The sequence below is a fragment of the Pleurodeles waltl genome, chromosome 7, assembly GCF_031143425.1.
Source record: "Pleurodeles waltl isolate 20211129_DDA chromosome 7, aPleWal1.hap1.20221129, whole genome shotgun sequence".
In the NCBI taxonomy this organism is placed as follows: domain Eukaryota; kingdom Metazoa; phylum Chordata; class Amphibia; order Caudata; family Salamandridae; genus Pleurodeles; species Pleurodeles waltl.
This window is the reverse complement of record NC_090446.1, coordinates 1,165,952,146-1,165,973,429: the sequence shown is the minus strand read 5'-3', so window position 1 is coordinate 1,165,973,429 and position 21,284 is coordinate 1,165,952,146. Positions and strand designations below refer to the sequence as shown.

General features: G+C 44.6%; 1 protein-coding gene across 1 annotated transcript in view; it reads left to right on the top strand.

The window, feature by feature from the left end:
* Positions 1-21,284, top strand: part of LOC138246070 (uncharacterized) — a 154,352-nt gene that overhangs the window by 107,315 nt on the left and 25,753 nt on the right. The window contains exons 4-5 of the mRNA XM_069200272.1: positions 17,432-17,740; positions 19,515-19,634. Of these exons, the coding sequence (XP_069056373.1) occupies positions 17,432-17,740; positions 19,515-19,634 (429 nt within the window). The remainder of the gene's footprint in view (positions 1-17,431; positions 17,741-19,514; positions 19,635-21,284) is intronic.

The window sequence follows — 21,284 nt, the reverse complement described above, 5'->3', positions numbered from 1 at the left end:
CCCACCCCTTTTAAATAAAAACAGAAAGCCCCAGGGGGTGAGGCCCTAGGGACCTGAGAAGGCTCGAGAGGTGGGACAAAGGGACCCCTTCCTCTTTTAAAAATGTGGGTGGAGCCTATACATTGTATCTATAAGGCATTAGTACCTGGTCCTGATATGGGTCACCAATGGGGAAAACTTTCATCCAATTCCAATTTTGCTACAGCTCAGCTATCCTCTACAACCCCTAACATTACAGGTGATGTGGGAGCATAATACCTGGATGACCATCTCTATTAATAAATTTGCTCCTTTAACTCCTACGAAAAAGAATTTGAAAACTCAGCCTTCAGCCCCATGGCTCTCACAGCCCCTAGCAGAGCTACATAGTAATGGAACGTAAGTGGTGGTAGGCCTACAACGCAGAGGATCTGACTAAATTTAAAAAAGCCTTGAAAGCCTACCATATCCAGATTAAAACCACAAAAAGAAATAATTTCTCGACAAAGATTGACGTTGCTCAATCCAATCAGAAAAGTCTTTTTTGATATTGCCAAATCGTTCCTACATCCAAAAGCTACTAACAGGGAGATACCACCTTCACAAATCTTATGCAATAAAATATCGGCATATTTTGAGGAAACAATACAGACTATCCAACAAGCATTTGAAAGCCCCTCTTCTTTTAAGAATTCTTTAACAAGTTATATTCTACATTGAAGACCCTCTTTGTTAACTTTCCAGAAAATTACTTTAGCTCAGTCTTATCAAGCAATCTTGGCATGTAAATCAGGATCCCCTTGCAATCCGTGCACCCCTTGTGTACTCCATAAAGTTGTAGATTGCATAAATCCAAGGATTAATTAAACAACTACCACACCACACTAATCTGTCTAATTTTCAGCCTATTTCAGTGCTTCCAGTGTTAAGAAAAATTATGGAAAAGTTGAGTATTCACAATTAATCGTGTTTATGGAAAATGCCAATAGTTTGCACCCTACACAATTAGATTTTTCCCAACATATTCCACTGAAACTGCACTGTTGGAGGTAGCAGACACACTAAAAATGACGCCAGATGCGGGGAGAAATGCAGTGTTGATTTTACTGGATTTATCCATGGCATTTGATACCATCTCACACGATATACTGTTGCAATGTGTTAAGGACTCTGGTATTTTCCATCTAGTTTAGGCCTGGATCAAATCGTTCCGATCTGACCACAGACAGGTGGTGATGATAGGTTCCTTTTTCTCTCCCTAAAGACCTGTTAACTCAGGGGTTCCCTAGGGCTCTTCACTTAGCTCAGCATTATTCAACATTTATATGGCCCCCCCTAACCACGCTGACTTTCTCATTTGGCATTGATGTTACCTCCTATGCCGATGATGCACAATTGATGCTGTCATTAGACAAAGACTCTCTGTGCTCTGAACTGAATTTAAAAAAGTGCCTGGCTGAGATTGGTGGATGCAAGTTAACCATCTCAAGTGGAACACCGATAAGACGGAAATTATGCTTTATGGTAAGTCTAATTACTTTGACCGTATGCAACGGTGGCCTAACTCCACGCCAACACCTTTGGCTACAGTCCAAGTTGGCAGAAATCTTGGAGTAAAATTTGATACGGCCCTGTCCTTTCAGCCACAAGTGACCACTGTGGCAGGCACATGTTTTGTCATCATTAAATCTTTGACAATTTGTTTTGATTTCCTCCCATTGGCGGGCCAGAAAATCAGTTGCTGTTGCTCTAATAACATCAAGATTGGATTACTGTAACAGTCTGTATGCCAGCTCCTTGAAGCTAACCATCCATCTGCGGCCAGACTGGTTTTGAAGCAGCCCTGGCTTCCAGTGCATAAAAGGATTTTGTTCAAACCTCTTTTATTGATATTCAGAGCTTATAGAGCGCTGGGACCAAAATACCTAACTGCAAGAGCCACTCCTCATACAACATTACATTCTTTGAGTCCTTCAAACAGCAGTTTACTTAAGATCCCTTCTTTCATACTTGAAACACGAGGAGGAAAATGGTTCACGATTCTGGGTGCAAAGGCCTGGAGCCACCTTCCCACACATCTTCAATTCATGGAATCTGAAGAAATGTTTGGAAGGCAGCTTAAAACTTGGATTTTTGGTATTCCAGATGCACTCTGGTATTCGGTTATGACTTAAACCTTAAGATTTGGGAACCACATAGTCGTGCAGCCTTACAAATATTCTGCTCAGTGCTGAGATGCTCCTTTGGGCGTGACAGTGCACTTTATACATCGTTGTCATTCATTCATAACGTCCCTGTAACCTTTGTTTTTTTCTTTGAATTTCTATGGTTTTTGAGCGTAAAGTAATTTTCATTACTATATATTAATATCCCCCCTGCGGGGGTGGCCGCAGGGCCTGCAGCCCACCCCACTAACCATCCTACCCCATGCTGCGCACGGCATTTGACTATGCGCAGCGGGAGTTGGCCACAGGGCCTGCCTCTCTGGGTGTGAGAATAAATGTGAGAGTGTGTCTCTGAGAGTGAGAATGACTGTGAAAGTGTCTGTCTGGGTGTGAGAGGGTCTATGTGGGTGTGAGAATGGGTGTGAGACTGTCTGATTGCACTCCTGTAGATAAAAGATGCATTAACCTCCACAAAGGATGTCAGATCGTTTTTCAATTTGGAAATGCTGAGTAAGCACACTTGCTTTGCCTTTGCCAAGCCCAGGCGTTAGGATCATTTGTCCTTTGCAGAAGTAGAGATTTAGCTGGGACACCTGCTACATTTATATTTGTAAGTGCTTCCTTTAGAGGTTTACCCTCTGTGAAATCAGCATCATGGGCAGAATGGAAGCTCACCTGCTCGTTTATCCAATAAGAGTCCACAGTTTTGCACAAAATGTCTACCCAAAAAGAGCACTTTCTTCTGGTTAGGTAGTAAGTGCTACCTCGTTGAGTTAATGTCCATTGTGGAGAAGGGGGGCTGTGCCTCCCCCTCTTCCCTGGCTGATTTTGGCCCGGGGACCCCATCCCCCAGAGGGGCCTGTCCATGTCACTTGGGTTCCTTCCAGGGCACCCAGTCACCACCGTTGGGGCCATGGGGGGGAGCCTGAAGGCCCCCACAGTTCCAGCCAGCTCCCCACCTCCTGCGGCTTCCTGTCTGTGAGAGCAATAGTTTCCTCTGTTTCCTGCCCACGGGCAAGAAACCGAGGATACCTCTGCTTCCAACAAGCAAGAGCTTTTTGACAGCTCTCGCTTGCTGGAACTGGAGTGTTTGCTGTGATTTGACAGTAGCTGTCAAAGTTCCCGCCAAGTCACAGCAAACAGCTACGTCACAGCGGAGATCACCACAGGACGTAGCAGAAGCTAGGCCTGGGGGGGTGGTTGTCCCCAGGGCCATTATTGACTCCACAGGGGAGGGAGTCGCGTTCCTCCCTCCAGTAATTAATTTAGCCCCTAGGAGGTGGTGTTCCCCGGGGCTGTAAGGTGGCGGTGCAGCCCCGCCCCACCTTAATTTTGTTAAATTGCACCAGGGATGTGGTGGTGACCGGGGCTGCGGGGTGCAACGTGGGCCACCCAGCATTAACTCATAGTTAGCCTCGGGGAGGTGGTGGTTCTTGGTGGTGGTCCCTGGGGTTTTGCGAGAGGTCATACAGGCCTCCCCCTTTAGGCAAAGGTTTATAATAAAGAAGAGGGCCTTTAACAACCACTATATCTTAAGATCGAAGAGTGCTAATTTATGGTGGTGGTCCCCGGGGCTTGATTATAGCCCTCAGGGTGGTCATCTCTGGGGCTAATATAAGCCATAGAAGGGGGCCCTGTGCGCCCACCTCCTTTTTCAATGCCCCCGGGACCTGGCCCACGCAGGAGCTGTTAAAAAAACAAGCGTGTAAGCCCGCACTTGGAAAAGTGTGCATGTGACAGACTGTCCAACATAATATTTGCTCTTGAGGATAAAGCTGGGATAGTTGTGTCATTGGTGGGGAGTGGTTATATTACAGCACCTCAGCAATCTTTTGCACTAGGGCACTGAGTTATATGGCTGAGGGTTATCCTTCTTTAGTTAAGGGAATAGGGTGGCTCAAGGAAGCATTTTGTTTTGTGGCAACACCCACTTTACGATTTTCTTCCAGATAGACTGGATGGCCTGGGGTAGGGTCTGGCAGGCAGCAGCTGCACACAGAGCTAGTCTGGTGTGGTTTGGGGGCTCTGTACTGTTTTTCTAAGATTTGTAGGTATGGTGTTACCCTGCTCCTTCATCTGACCCTGGGCTGGTAAATAAAAGGAGCAACTTGTCTGCCTTGGATGGTCTTTAGCATTTGCAGCCTATCTAACTGGAACAGTCTGCTTGCTGCAGGATCAGATGTGGTGCTATGACAGGGCGACCCTGTTCTTCAAGTTACTATCTCTTCTGCCCAGGCCCACTGTGTTTTGTTGTCTTCTTTCATTTTGAAAATTCTCTCCACTGCCCAAGTCTGAGTGAGCCTCGTCCGAGTGAGTATGTCCCCTGAGCAACACTACTGCTCACTAACTCACTCCATGCCCAGGCTTTGCTACCCAGTGGCTGGGCCCTTCCAGAAGACTGTAGCTGTGCTCGTAAGCATTAGGGCACACAAGTACATTAATGAGGTAAGAAACAGTAATATTACCCCTGGATTGAACAAGGGGGAGAATGCAATGGGCTCTAACTAAAGGCCTCCTCTGTAAAGGATTTCAGGTTCTATCTAGTCTTCAATTAGGAGCGAGAAAGTGGGTTTGGAGAGGGCCACACGCAACACGTTGCTGGTATTTCTCCCTCCCCATCCCGATTTTAAGCATAGATCAAAACTGGCCTTGTGTCATGAGGCTGCTTTTGCCTGCATGACGCTTGCTTATCTGGCAGCTTTGGAAACAAGCTGCTAAGAGGATCAAATAGAAAATCATTATTAAAATAGCCCGATATGGAGAAAATTCCTTCTTGTTGAGGGTCTTTAGATGATGGAAGTAGATCTCTGTGGGATCCAACTTTGGCATGGTAGAATCCAAGTAATCTGGCCCAGCGGGCTAATGCAACCCTTTCCCCCTTGCTCTAGCAGCTACAGAGGAGGTGGGGTTATATATGGGCCAATTCTGTCTGCAACCTGGCAGACAAAAGCTCAAAATTAATGATATAAAGGACTGCAGTGCCAATAAAAGAGCAAACAGGAGCAAGTAGGAATGAAACATGAGCAAATAGAAAAAGGAAAGAAGAAAGCAATATTGGGGGGAAGGATGAAAGACTGGATGGATGGATGGATGGATCGATAGGTGCATGAATGAGTGGATGAATGAGTGGTTAGCTGGATGAGTGGGTGAAAAGGTGAGTAAATGGACTAATGGATAGGCAGGTGAAAGGGTGACAGAGAACAAGGGTGGATTGGTGCATGGACAGGTGACAAAATGTCAGAGTAAAGGGATACATGAGTGAGTGAATGGATAGATGGGTGGACAGGTGAAAGGGTGGCTGGCTAAAGGGAGGGATAGGTGGATGGACAGCTAAAAATATGGCACAGTAGAGAGAGTAAATGTTTGAATTAATGGATGTGTAAATCAGTGGCAGAATGGGTGGATGGATGGCAGAGTGGATGGATGATGGATGGATGACAGATTAGGTGGATTGATGGCTGGCAGAGTGGGTGGATGGATCAATGGATGGCAGAATGGTTGAGTGGATGAAGTGGGGAAAGTTTGAATGATGGATGCAAGAATGAATGGATGACAGACAGTAAATGTGAAATAGTAGATGGAAGGGTGAACGGATGATTAGGTAGATGCTTGGTTTGAACAGACATTGGCACAGCTTTGAATACACTTGATTCATTTGCTTGGTGCCATCAGAGCTGCATTGAATACACTTGACTAATTTGCTTGGTGCCATAGAGCTTTAATTCAAAGTGGGGTTATTTTAATTTTCTGGTGACTCCCTTGCGATAAAGCAATATGTATTGCCAACATTTTACAGTTAACGATCTCCATTAAATAGCTTAGTGGATTACTACTTCAGCTGAAGAGACCTGTGTTTAGCCTCCAGTTCACATGTCTGACACTTGTTTCCTTGTCTGCTGTCCCATTTCCATGGCCCGTCTCTTTCACTTCCCGTCCCCTCCATTACATTGTCTATTGTGTTCCTTTCTTGCCTCCCCTGTCTTCTCAACCTGTTTTGCCCTTTCCCTCTTTTCATAGCCTCCTTTCTTCGGTACATGTCCTTGACTCCCCTCCTTGTCACTGCCTTCTTTATTACCTCTGCACCTTCCTCTTTTCCTGTCATCCTCGTTTCATGGGACTGGGTTTTGACAGCACATTTGTAAGGGAGACCTTCTGCTGACAATATAATTAGAGGGGGTCTTTACTTCACTAATTTTAACCATTGACTTTCTTTGATCAGCCTCTTTCACCCATTGCCTGAGACTTTGTTAATCTAAAATTGTCTCGGCCTAGAGGAATATTTATCTCTTGTCTAATAATGTATGCTTCCACCGGCACACAAATGCTTGTATTGATCTGCGTGAGGGGCTACTTTACAACAATTGTCCTCTATGTCTGCTTCTGCTCCCTCCAGTGTGCCTCATTTTAATAAGCTATCATCATTCACATTAGCATATTAAACCTACACCTCTTGGATTTGCCATTGCTTGCCTTCCTTGTTTTCCATTTCCCATCCTTGTCAACAGTCCAAAGCATGCACCCACTCTGTGTTCCACTTCCATTCATGTCTCTTCTCGTCTTTCACTTTTCCTTGTCTCCTTCTACTCTCTCAGCTCTTCTGTCTTCCTCGTTTTCTCTCATCATTCTTAGTCTGCTCTATTCCTTCAATTCACTTTACTTCGCTTTTCTTTCATGCACAGTACGTCCTTTCATTCCATATCTCTGCTTTCTTAATTTCCTCTAATCCTACTTTCCAGGCTCCCGTATAAATCTTTCTGCTCTGCTCCACGTTTCCTCCCTCCAATCCTCTTCTCCTCCTTCCCACCTTTCTTTTCTCTGTCGCTCCTTTACCAGGTGGAGAATCCTCTATATGTGGACATGTGCTTGGTTGGGGACTTAGTTTTTTTCTGACTAGCAAATTTGTTTGCTTCAATAATTTTTCCTGGAAATTTGTGCTTTAAAATGCACTCTTTGACCCCATTTGTTTCACAATGTTCTTGCAGGGAGGATCTCTCCAGAAGTAGGATGACGGAAGGCTGTATATAACGGGGACTTCACTATTGCATTCCTGAACTGTGCTTATGCATATCCTTGCTATCAGGCATATTGGTAACTACTGTTACAATGAACCAAGACTACAACTCCAGAATGTAATGATATGTAAAAACAAAGTTGTGGTATGCAAAAGTGGTGAAATGGAGCCATCTTGTCTCCCTACCCACAAATCTTCATTTATTTCAGGTTTGCTTGCATGAGCATTCAATTTAGATCTCAACTTTGCACCTCATCACTATCAAAATCTACCAGCTACCGCCGAACCTTACAATGCTTTAGACCAGTGGTTCCCAACCTTTTGACTTCTGTGGAGCCCCACTTTATCAATGCTGGAACCCGGGGACCCCCACTGAATCATTACTGGAATCCGGGAGCTCCCTCACTGAGACATTACTGAAAGCTGAGGACCTAATCTGATAATGTTATTTAATTTTCTAAGCAGTCGCAGACCCCCTGAGGAGGCTTTGCGGGCCCCCAGGGTTCCCCGGACCACAGGTTGGGAACCACTGATTTAGGCACATGAATTAGTGTCTTGTGACACATTTGCATGATACATAGTGATTCTTACACGTGCGTACACATGATCACTCTTTTTATTAGTTTTTTTTTCTGAGGCTGCACAGAAGCATTGCCAAAGTCAAAAGGCGGAAACGGATTGACCTATTGTCTTTGCCAATGTTTATGTTATTGTGCAGACTTTAGCTGTGTGTTTTTTGAGAGTGCTGAGTACATCATATAACCGAGGGATGGAAGGTACATAATTCTGAATAGTATCATATTAATGTGTGTGATTTCATACATTTGGTTCGACTTAAAAATTTACAGACAACATCACCATTTCAAGTTACAGAGTTTTATATAGCAGACAGAACGGAACAGATATTATAATAAACGTAATTTGGATTGGTAATTTATTTGCAAAAGTTGGTAATTATGACATAGTACATTTGGTGAAGGTACCCCTTCCTGCACAAAGACAATCCTGCATACTGCAAGGGAGCCTGTGTTGGTGCTAGGCAGCCCACTGTGCACCAGCGCAGGGGGCAAGGGCAGGAATGCACGAATGCATCAAATACTGCACATTCCTGTCCTTTTCCAGTGATGCAGTGCAGCGCAGCAAGTAGGCTTGCTGTGCTGCACTGCACTACTTTTCCCTAAATATGGGCCTCAGTTCTGTAATGCAGCATTAATGCCTGTTACTGAGGGCTACACTGATGGTTGAAAACTAACTACACAAGTTCTAGGTCCGAGCCGTAGGTAAAGGTTTATAATAAAGAAGAGGGCCCTTAACAACCGCTATATCTTAAGATTGAAGAGTGCTAATGCATTTCGAAAATTCTGCTCACCACAGATGGAAAGTTTTATATTAGATATGGAGATACAGAGAGGCGTTCTTGGAACTGAGGGAGCAGGTGAGCTATACTAGTCATGTGTACTCAGTTTGGAAAATTTGGAGCGTGACAGCCGATCAGAACATTTCCTTTGCAGACTATAGCTTCCAAAAAAGGCCTGTTCTAGGAGCACCTAATGACTCCCAGCTCTAAGTCCCTCTATTGTGCTCGATTTGGGCGGGCAGAGGTGCTGGCTTGCAGGACATGGCTATTATATGGCCCCCCGCTGGCCATTCTCCATCACTGACATCCTGAACTATCCAGCATTCTAGACTTCGGGGAAAGACCTTACTATTTTACCCCCTCGTGTTGTCTGAATTTCGGACTCGGGCATGCATGGCAGAAGGAAATGCAGATTGCTGTCCTTGTCAGAGGATACCACACCTGAGACCTGAACAAGATGGTGGTCTGAGGCCTAAAATTCGGGAGGAGTGAGTGTTCCCTTATAGTGAGAACAGTTACCAAATCATTCAATCAATCAATCGAATATTTTTAGAGCGCGACTTATCATCGGGGGGTCTCAAGGCACTGAAGGGGGATGTGTGTCAGTCAAAGAGACAGGTCTTGAGGTACTTCCTGAACTGAGCCAGCGAGAGTGGCTGTCTGAGGTGAAGCGGCAGCTTGTTCCAGGTGTGTGTGGTGAGGTAGGAAAATGATCTTCCCCTAGCCATGTTCTTCCAGATCCTAGGGATGGTGATGGGGGCCAGTTGAGCAGAGCGGATTTGCCTGGGAGGTGAGTAGAGGGAGAGGCGACGGTTGAGGTAGGCAGGTCCGATGTATTAAAGGGCTTGTAAGCATTTGTTAGGAGTTTGAAAGTGATGTGTTTTTTGACGGGGAGTAAGTATAGGTCTCTCAGGTGGGCGGAGATGTGGTTGTGGCGGGGATGTCCAGGATGAGTCTTTCCACAGTCTTATGTATTCTCTGGAGTCGTTTGGAGTTTCTTGTTGATGCCAGCATAGAGTGTGTTGCCGTAGGTGAGTTTACTGCTGATGAGTGCATGGATGACTGTTCTTCTAGCGTCAATGGGGAGTGTGTGAAAGCACAAGGTCGAGCCGGTGTTGAATTAGCAGGCCATAGAGAGCGAAGAGTCCAGAATGATGCTGAGGTTGCCTGCGTGGTCGGTCGGAGATGGGGCAATTCTGAGGGCAGTGGGCCACCAGGAGTCATCCCAGGCCGTGGGGATGAGGCCCAGGGTGAGGATCTCTGTCTTATCCGAGTTGAGCTTGAGGCAGCTGTCTTTCATCCAGTCGGTGACTGCCTTCATTCCGTTGTGAAAGTTGCTTTTGGTTGTCAATGGTTCATCGGTGAGGGTTCTGTGTGCTGTGACCAATCTGGTAGCACTGTTCCTGCCAGGCAGCCCAGCAGGAGAAACGTACTACAATGTTCTTGCCGGCCAGCCCAGTGGAAACATTATAATACACTCAGGGGTGATGCACTGCCAAGGTGGTGGCGCCCTCCCATTACGTTTGGGGGTCTCGGGGTGGGACCGCCCAACTCATAATCATTTGAATTGTTCTGTTTTGGTCAATGGGTGAAACCTGATTTAGAGATGTTTTCCGCTTGTAAAACTCAGACTCAGCCAAGAGGGTTGGTAAGTAAGGGAGGGAGTGGACCAAAATTGCCCTCAGTGTTCAACTTCTTCCTTGTGCCGTCATATAGTGATTAATATGGAGAAAAGTAAAAAATTGATTTTTTTTTAAAGATCCATAAATCAGCTTGATTCAAGTGGAAAGTGAATAATGTTGTTTGATCACGGGAAGCAATACACACACTTAGGGATAGTTTAACCAGCATAACCCTTTTAACTCTTTTAATACTTATATTCAACAGCAAAATCCCTAAACATTAGCATTTTGGGAGACTTAAATGATTCTGTCAGGCCACATGTAATGAGGAAGTACAAAATAAATGTTCTGTCATGTCTACTACTTACCATTAAATTATGCCCTCAGAATTAAAGAACATTTTGATATCAAAGAGAAGGAAAAAATCTGAAATGGCTGCTGGTTGTAGAAAACATATTTCCGTTCAACCTATGCGTCTGGAAATAGGGCTAACTCTGGCATGCTACTAGGCTCTGGAAGCAATTGTGTTGGGGCTTCAGAATTTGTTTATATTGGTGTTTTTAATATACCCAGTTGTAAAAGAACACAAAAAGAGCATTACATTCTCTCTCTCATTTCTTCGGAATATGTAATTGCAATGTTAACTCCCTTTTTGTAATAGCTCTTTATTAGGATGTCTTTAATGTATAGCACAATTCATGATACATGAAGCCCAAGAGCAACAAGATTGAAAACAACAGCTTAACTCCCCCCTGCCCTCATCCCAAAATCAAAGGCAAAACCAGTCAGCATACGACCTGTATTATTATAGTAAACTTCCGGCCCCAAAACTTGTACATCTCATTAGCATTCTTGACAATCCACTGTTAGATCACACTAAATGTATCCTCTCCAGTGTGACAGATTTCAATCCATCCCAAATCTTTGGCATCTGAGACCCCTTCCCTGTTCACTATACTCACTTCTCCCCCCACCCCGATGTACATTTTCCTCTCTAGACCTACCTACTGAAAACCGTCCAAATGCAATGCTACCTCCTTAAGTGATTATGGAGCTGAGTTAGCTTTTGGTGGTCTTTATCCGACAGGGTGACAGAGGCCATTACATGCACCATGTTGATGAACAGAAGACTGCCAAGTTTTTAGTTCACCTCTGACCTGGCAGTACTCTCAGTGCATTCACATGGGAAGTATTATCACTGACTGACTTAGATATCCCTCTGGTGTTTACCTTGTGCCACATGAGACAACTTGAAATTAAATTATGGTACCGTTCTTGGTCATACAGTGGTGGTCTTACTGTGAAGGCACTGGGAGTTTGGGGCACAACCACCATCTCACCAAACTTTTTTGTTTTTGTTCAGAAATAAAGTCCCAGAGTCAAAGGTTAAAAAAAGTAATGACCTTCATGCCCTCGGTCAATATTTTTTCCTCTGTTTATGATAGCAGTGACAGACTAAAAAAAATACATCAGACCGTTTGATGCCTATAGCCTTCAGTCCATCTTAGTAAGTTTTCCTACTGAGAAGCCAGCAAGGGCACCACTATGAGAAACCTGACTGTCTTTCTGAGTCAAAATAGAGTAGGCAGACCAAGAGTTTGGTGGACTGGGAAAGGCTCTGTGACAGAGTACCCTGAAAACCAAACTCTGTGTCAGAGCCTATATCCATAAGAATTAGCATTTGATTTTGTTAACGCGTCCCTTTATGTCAATTTATTACACATTAGGAATCGTTTTAGGCCAATTAATCTTGTGACCTAGTGGAGAGACACCGTAGGACGAGATAACTGATCAATATGTCAAGCAATATATCAATAATGTCATCAATATTTACCACCACAATGTACTTTACTTTGGATAAAGACATTAATGAAATTGTCGACACAACCATGACCTTCCAGGCATGAATAACCACACCTTTTAATAGAATTTTTATGAATTTTATTCCCTATTGATTACAATCTACGAGCAGAAGAGTTAATTTCAATACCAAGAAGCATAAGAGCATAGTCATGATATGGCAACTGTGATAGGATTTCGTTAATGCAAGAATCATAAACATAGGAACATAGCATGGCGTGAACATAGATTAGGTTACAACAAGTATCATATACGTCTCAGTTCAGCAAAGCGTAACGTCAGTCATTTGTCTATTTGCGCCAGTCAGAGTGAATTTTCTATCCTAACCACTAATTAGCATCCGCATGTTGGGCTTCATGCAAAACAATTTAGAACACCAATTTAGAAAAACATCTAGCTATGGTCTCTATCAAAAGAGCAGTTGGTTCCTAGAAAGGAAAAGCAAACAGACAAATTACAAATTGCATTGTCATAATTACCCTCCAAGGATTAGAGCAGCACACAGGATCAGTCTTCGTCTTCAGGACATCAGGCAAAACGCCATAAGTCTAAACTCGTCTAAAGGACAGGGGACACATCCCTCATAAGGAGGAAAAGTGTAAAGGGGCAGTCTATGGGTGAGGATGGTTTAATAAGTCTCCAAGTCACCGGACAGAGTGACAGAGTTTCTGGATCAAATCAATAGCATTCCCTACCTAGTTCTGACAACCCTTCTGTGACATGGGTTTTTATCCCTTTTTCGTAATACCTTCCACCAAAATTCTATTGGACATTTACTATACTCCACTATCTTTAACCTATCAAATTTTACATTAGATAATTCCAATTGTCACCTCACGATAATTCATAACATTTTGATTGGTCTTCATAATTGACGTCTTCGGAGGTGGCACATCCGGGGGGTTACTTCACCGTTTGGCACGTCTTCTCGGGTCATGAGTTCCTTTGTCCATGGTTTAACGTCCTTGTACATTACATTAATCTACTTTTGTTTCAATTTTGTATTAAAACTCATACTAAAGCAGCAAGCAGGCGGATGAGAACAGAATCTGTGTTGATACATGGAATGAAGAAAAGGAACATTTGCAGGGTCATGGCCCTTTGCGAGTCAGCACACTGAAAAACAGGAAAATGCCTTTAATATGAGAGCTAGGCAGCTAAATCCACAGCTCCCGCTAACTTAAGGCCTAAAGGATTTTCAATGCAGTATCGTAAATGTTAATGTAAGCTTGATTAATCATAATACAAACAATTTTACTCATTATTGTCATTAGTTCGCATACACAATGGTAACTTCACATATTATAGTCATAATTCAAATGCACGTTAAGCAAATCGCTATTTATTGTAGTTTTCTATGCAGCATCGTTAAGCATTAGTATAAGCATTTCACTTTTAGTATATGTAATATTTAAAGTACGCTCTCTCAATTTAAATCAAATTGTTAAAATGTGGGTGTAGGAAAGTACCATCTTGCCTGGCATGTTACCCCCATATTTCACTGTACATATGTTGTTTTAGTTGTATGTGTCACTGCCAGCCAGGGCCCCAGTGCTCATAAGTGTGCCCTGTATGTGTTACCTGTGTGATGACTAACTGTCTCACTGAGGCTCTGCTAACCAGAACTTCAGTGGTTATGCTCTCTCATTTCTTTCCAAATTGTCACTAACAGGCTAGTGACTAAATTTACCCATTCACATTGGCATACTTGTACACCCATATAATTCCCTAGTATATGGTACTGAGGTACCCAGGGTATTGGGGTTCCAGGAGATCCCTATGGGCTGCAGCATTTCTTTTGCCACCCATAGGGAGCTCTGACAATTCTTACACAGGCCTGCCATTGCAGCCTGAGTGAAATAACGTCCACGTTATTTCACAGCCATTTACCACTGCACTTAAGTAACTTATAAGTCACCTATATGTCTAACCTTTACCTGGTAAAGGTTGGGTGCTAAGTTACTTAGGATGTGGGCACCCGGGCACTAGCCAAGGTGCCCCCACATTGTTCAGGGCAAATTCCCCGGACTTTGTGAGTGCGGGGACACCATTACACGTGTGCACTATACATATGTCACGACATATGTATAGCGTCACAATGATAACTCCGAACATGACCATGTAACATGTCTAAGATCATGGAATTGTCACCCCAATGCCATTCTGGCATTGGGGAGACAATTCCATGATCCCCAGAGTCTCTAGCACAGACCCGGGTACTGCCAAACTACCTTTCCCGGGGTTTCACTGCAGCTGCTGCTGCTGCCAACCCCTCAGACAGGTTTCTGCCCTCCTGGGGTCCAGCCAGGCTTGGCCCAGGAAGGCAGAACAAAGGACTTCCTCAGAGAGAGGGTGTTACACCCTCTCCCTTTGGAAAAAGGTGTCAGGGCTGGGGAGGAGTAGCCTCCCCCAGCCTCTGGAAATGCTTTCATGGGCACAGATGGTGCCCATTTCTGCATAAGCCAGTCTGCACCAGTTCAGGGATCCCCAGCCCTGCTCTGGTGCGAAACTGGACAAAGGAAAGGGGAGTGACCACTCCCCTGACCTGCACCTCCCCTGGGAGGTGCCCAGAGCTCCTCCAGTGTGCTCCAGACCTCTGCCATCTTGGAAACAGAGGTGCTGCTGGCACACTGGACTGCTCTGAGTGGCCAGTGCCAGCAGGTGACGTCAGAGACTCCTTCTGATAGGCTCTTACCTGTGTTGCTAGCCTATCCTCCTTCCTAGGTAGCCAAACCTCCTTTTCTGGCTATTTAGGGTCTCTGTTTTGGGGAATTCTTTAGATAATGAATGGAAGAGCTCATCAGAGTTCCTCTGCATCTCTTTCTTCACCTTCTGCCAAGGAATCGACCGGTGACTGCTCTGGACGCCTGCAAACCTGCAACAAAGTAGCAAAGACGACTACTGCAACCTTGTATCGCTGATCCAGCTGCCTTCTCGTCTGCTTTCCTGGTGGTGCATGCTGTGGGGGTAGTCTGCCTCCTCTCTGCACTAGAAGCTCTGAAGAAATCTCCTGTGGGTCGACGGAATCTTCCCCTTGCAACCGCAGGCACCAAAAGACTGCATCACCGGTCCTCTGGGTCTCCTCTCAGCACGACGAGTGAGGTCCCTTGAACTCAGCAACTCTGTCCAAGTGACTCCCACAGTCCAGTGACGCTTCAGTCCAAGTTTGGTGGAGGTAAGTCCTTGCCTCCCCACGCTAGACTGCATTGCTGGGTACCGCGTGATTTGCAGCTGCTCCGGCTCCTGTGCACTCTTCCAGGATTTCCTTTGTGCACAGCCAAGCCTGGTCCCTGACACTCTAACCTGCAGTGCACAACCTCCTGAGTTGTCCTCCGGTGTCGTGGGACCTTCCTTTGTGACTTCGGGTGAGCTCCGGTTCACTCCACTTCGTAGTGCCTGTTCTGGCACTTCTGCGGGTGCTGCTTGCTTCTGAGTGGGCTCTTTGTCTTGCTGGACGCCCACTCTGTCTCCTCACACAATTGGCGACATCCTGGTCCCTCCTGGGCCACAGTAGCATCCAAAAACCCTAACCGCGACCCTTGCAGCTAGCAAGGCTTGTTTGCGGTCTTTCTGCGTGGGAACACCTCTGCAAGCTTCTTCATGAGGTGGGACATCCATCCTCCAAAAGGGAAGTTCCTAGTCCTCGTCGTTCTTGCAGAATCCACAGCTTCTACCATCCGGTGGCAGCTTCTTTGCACCCACAGCTGGCATTTCCTGGGCATCTGCCCACTCCCGACTTGATCGTGACTCTTGGACTTGGTCCCCTTGTTCCACAGGTACTCTCGTCTGGAAATCCATTGTTTTTGCATTGCTGGTGTTGGTCTTCCTTGCAGAATTCCCCTATCACGACTTCTGTGCTCTTTGGGGAACTTAGGTGCACTCTGCACCCACTTTTCAGGGTCTTGGAGTGGGCTATTTTTCGAACCCTCACTATTTTCTTACAGTCCCAGCGACCCTCTACAAGGTCACATAGGTTTGGGATCCATTCGTGGTTCGCATTCCACTTCTAGAGTATATGGTTTGTGTTGCCCTGTACCTATGTGCTCTCACTGCAACCTATTGTGACTATACATTGCTTGCACTGTTTTCTATTGCTATTACTGCATATTTTTGGTATTGTGTACATATATCTTGTGTATATTTGCTATCCTCATACTGAGGGTACTCACTGAGATACTTTGGCATATTGTCATAAAAATAAAGTACCTTCATTTTTATTATATCTGTGTATTGTGTTTTCTTATGATATTGTGCATATGACACCAGTGGTACAGTAGGAGCTTTACACGCCTCCTAGTTCAGCCTAAGCTGCTCTGCTAAGCTACCTTTTCTATCAGCCTAAGCTGCTAGACACCCCTCTACACTAATAAGGGATACCTGGACCTGGTGCAAGGTGTAAGTACCCCTTGGTACTCACTACAAACCAGGCCAGCCTCCTACAGTGGGTAACCTTTGAATTTTTCATTGGTTCATTTAAATATTATATTTAGTGCTATGCTGTCATGGGGTACAAGTGTTTAAAAAAGCGAGCCATTATAGCACACTTTATTGCTGATGTGGCACACTATCAAACCTTGACGTACTACTCAGTAATAGTTGATTCAGTAGTTTTCGAAAAGAAAAGAAACAACCTTACTTATAGCTTTTGAGAGATCATGTTCTGCAGAGAATTTACCTTTAAAAATAATTTTAAGAAGCAGGAAGGAAAAGAGGGAAAGGGATTGTATTTGTCCTTTTTGTCCCTTAGGTGTCACGGAATAAAACATCTAAATCCCATTTGTTGCTATGTGGCGAGTTGAGGCAATCTTAACCACTTTACATTAGTGAGATTTGTTTTAGAATAATATAGAATTGGTTAAGGATGATGTTAATGATATCATAAACCTGTAAAAACCATCTTCCCACTATCATTTTTTTTTTATGTTGAAGTTTAATTATTCTGGCTATCTTTATATCTTGTGGATCGCAACTTCTGCTGGAGTTTGTATTTTCAGATCCTTGAAGGTCGCTTACATAAATAAATAATGAAATAAATACATTTAAATAAAACTAAATAACAATGCAAACAAATCTGTTTAAATTTAATGCACAACTACAACATTTTTACTTTCATCTTCGAAATTAGGCACAGCAGTGGTCATGACACAAAAATATGATTAAATGGTGACTCTTGACAGGTTTCGAAAATTGCACACATTGTGTTTCTATCGCGATATAATTAGGTTGGCCTACAGGAAATAGAGAAGTTTTATCTGTAGGATTGTGATGCTGTTCGACTGGTAGGACTGGGTAATAGTAAGTCACATGTCAGAAGCCTTTACCCTTGAGATGGAACCAGTAGACTCATTTCCTTGCAGAATTCATAGCCTCTAATTTTTTCTATTGGCAATACAAAGTTAATGCACAAATCTTAACTAATAGGTGTGTTTTCTTTCAGGGCCCTCAGAAATTCCACAAATCAGTGTAAAATGGATGGACATGAAGATTGTGTGCCAGGTTACCGGAGGCTGCCCTGCAGGGACCATACAGTGGGCTGATGGCAGTGGAACAAACTGGACAAGGAGTGCAAGCTCTGAGGAAAAGAACGGTGTCCTTACCAGTACTTTGCTGTTACAGAAGTCCTCCATCATGGCGGAATATTACTGCACAGTCACCTATTGGTATCAGGACAAGACAGAGAGTGAAACTTGCTTCATATCCAAGGAAGAAGAAAGTCAGTGTAAAGGACAGAACTCCCTAAAATCAGGTAGCGTTTTCTGGTAGGTCTCAGACCACAATATTCTTGGTACAGCACACTCAAAAACAGTGATAGTGCAAGCTTCGGGCACACGTTCAAGAAGTTGACCATAGACAGAGCAGTTAAATCTACCCTCACACACACAAGCAAGTAAAACAACATCTACTGTACCATAGCTTGAGCAGCAGCCATAGCTTGAGTAGTAGCAGTGCAACCTGCATTAACCTCTTTGATACAGAACAGGCACTGCCTTTACAGCAGTGGTACACACCTTCCACATATTCTATACAGCTAGATAATTTTCCAGAATACTGCAAGCTTCCCATTTATACAAAAGGCCAGGTTTACAAGGCCCTATCACCAGTACAGCGTCGCATTTACAAGGTGGCATTAAGCAAATTTTGTGGCTTAACGCCACCTTGTAAATATGGCCCCTTCACACGCAGCACTTTGCATAGAAGTGGCGTACAATGGGTGTTGCTGTGGGTGTGCCACAGTAACACCCATTGCATTTTGACACTGCCTCAGATTAACGATATTTCGTAAACCTGAGGTAGCCCCAATATCTAACGCCACCCCATGGGGTGGTGTTAGAGTGGCACAACGAGGAGAAATGCTTTAATTTATCCTCATTTTTTGCTCTTTCTAAGTGTGCTGCATCCTGCAGCACACTTAGAAAGAGCAAATTTCCATTTAAGAATGTTTTTGTGCAGGAAGGTTTCCTTTCCTGCACAAAAACAATCTCCCCCCTCAACACAGCCATCCTTGCACCATGGCACAAGGGTGGCTGCATTGAGGCTCGGCAACAAATCTAGCGCCAGCACAGGGAGAAACAAAGACCCTCATTATGAACATGGCGGTTTTCACCTCTGTGCTCAGGCTGGCGGTCATACTACTGACCGCCAGCTCCCCTGGGACCCCGTCTGTTGCATAATAAACATTTTGCTGGGCTGGCAAGCAGAAACATTGTTTCTGCTCACCGGCCCAGCAAAATGTCTGGCCGAGACATCGCCGGCGGCTCCACATGGAGCCGCCGTCAATGCCTCTGTGCTACAGGTGCAGCTGTACCCGTCACGCAAATCACTGCCCGTAAATCGGGCAGTGACCTGCGCGATGGAGCACTGCACAGGGGCCCCTGCACTGCTCATGCCAAATGCATGGGCAGTGCAGGGGTCCCCAGAGGGGCCCTGGAGCACCCCTTCCACCAGCCTTTCCCTGGCTGGGGAACCCGCCAGAGAAAGGCTGGGGTCAGTAGGGATCAATATCCGAAGGGCAGCAGTCGGAGGCAGTATGACGGTGGAGGAGGCCCGCCTATGGCGGCCCGCCGTGTGTCCATTATAGGGTGGTTCAGCCGGCCATGCCGGTGGCAGGCTTTTCATCCGCTGCCAGCATGGTGGGCTGAACTGCCGGGGTTCATTATGACCCCCACAGTGTTGCGCCATATTCTATTAAATACAGCGCATCCTTGCATTTCGAAAATTTCAGAGCAAGGCGCTACCAAATTTGGCACAGCTCCACGCTCCGTCATTTTCTAGTAAATCTGGGCCAAAAGCTTTTACTGCAAAGGGTTGTCTCTTCTTTTCAAATAGTAGTTCAAGCATACCTCAACAATAGATCTTTTACAAAACTGACAGCAGCAGGGCAGGCTTCCCCCAAAGTAAATCTTCCTTGTAAGCATAATAAATAGAAATATTTTACTGCCTGGAGAAGATACATAAACAGCACTGGTGTGTGTCTGTTGCATCAATTTAACAACTCTCTTTTCCTCTCTGCACCTTGACAGAACATCCTGGGGATTCTGAAAAACCGAACAACGCTTTGTATTTCTTGGTTGCTGTTCCTGTACTGATTTGTGCTCTCTTGGCACTTAGGATATATTGCAGAAGGCGTTTCGTTCACCAAGGTAAGCACATACAGGGTGGAATTATGTATGCTGGCCTTGGAACGTCTTGCAGTAATTCTTCAATTACAATGAGATCTTCAGATCCAACAACCAACAAAGACTATGGATTATTTCTAGTAATGTGGTTTCATTCCCATCCATATCACAAAGCGTTCAATTCAGAGCACGTATTGTCTCTTACTAATTCCATTTTTTTGATAAACACCAACCTATGTGCATGGGCTAATCAGACTTTATTATCGTCTTCCATTAAAAAAACCTACGTAAAATTTCACTAAAAACAGAACACATCAACTTAATATCAAGAAGCTAAAACAGCAACATCTTACACCAACCCACAGTGCCTTTTAGGAAATGACCAACAGAACTGCATACATCTTGGTCACTCAGCTGTTGAAGGAAGAGCAAAGCTGCCCTGCAATTAATACAATTATTTTGTCGTAGCAGTGGTACCAGATAGTTTTTTAAAAGGCTCATAAAATGTACAAAAAAAATCAAAGTGCAACAGTGTTTGTGGGGATTGTTGATCACAGGGGCATATACAGATATCACCAGAGGAAAACTGCCCTTGGGGAAAGGACAGCATCCAACAAAGAAACCCAACCTAAAGTGAGTTATTAACATTCGCTCACACACATTATGAACATACAATAGGTAAGGTGCCGGTCCCGGTGATATTTGGGCCATACAATACTCCCTGACAGTCAGCTTTATTACTTCATTAGTCTTTCGGGCTGCTTGTCTGTGCTTGAGAAAGCAATCTCAAACCCATGCTTTATCTTTTTCAGATATTCAATGCAGATTCTCAAACAAATGTGGGGAGCCCAGAGCAGTCATAGAGGCTTTAATATATTGCAGCCACAGGATTGAACAAACAAGATCACTAACAAGGCAGTCCTTAATAGTTAATTCATTGAGGACAGCCTCTTCGTTGGCCCAGATCTCACATCAAAGCTCCAATGGAGCAACGCTAATTCTATCCTGTAGATATTCTAGGCCCAACATCTGATGGATAGAGAAGTGCGATGTGTAAGGTGCAACACCCACCAACCGGCGGCAGAATCGATTTTCCTCTACCTGAAGGCTCCCAACCTCTTTATAGCCCCACAACCCCATAGCATAAGTCACAGCAGGTAGACACTTCCTCTCATAAACTTCCAATATGGGGGCAACCGGCTGCCTCCCTATATTAGCAGCTAGAGAATAAGTAATTCCCACTGTGCGCGAAAAACCCTACTTTTCAATCAGAGAAGCGAACTACAAGCCTCATCACATTCAAACCCCAAATATTGAAAAGAACTTACTTTTGCCCTCCTATATGCACCGGACACATCCTGGTATTCTTAGGGCCACAGACCATTACAAAAGTTGCGCACAATTAGTTTCAAGGTCCAGACATTTCATGAACTCAACAAAGCTGTCCAACAGCTGCCTAAGCCCATTGGCTGTCCTTGCCAGCAGGACTGCATCAGTTGCATATAATAAAGCCGGAATGGCATTATTGTGAATGCACGGGACATCCGCTTCTATAGAAAACAACGTTTTCTCTAGGTTGTTAATATATCAAAGAAATAAGAAAGGAGCGAGTACACACCCTTGGCGTACACCTCGACTAACTCTAAAAGTTGAGGTGATTTCACCATTTGCCCA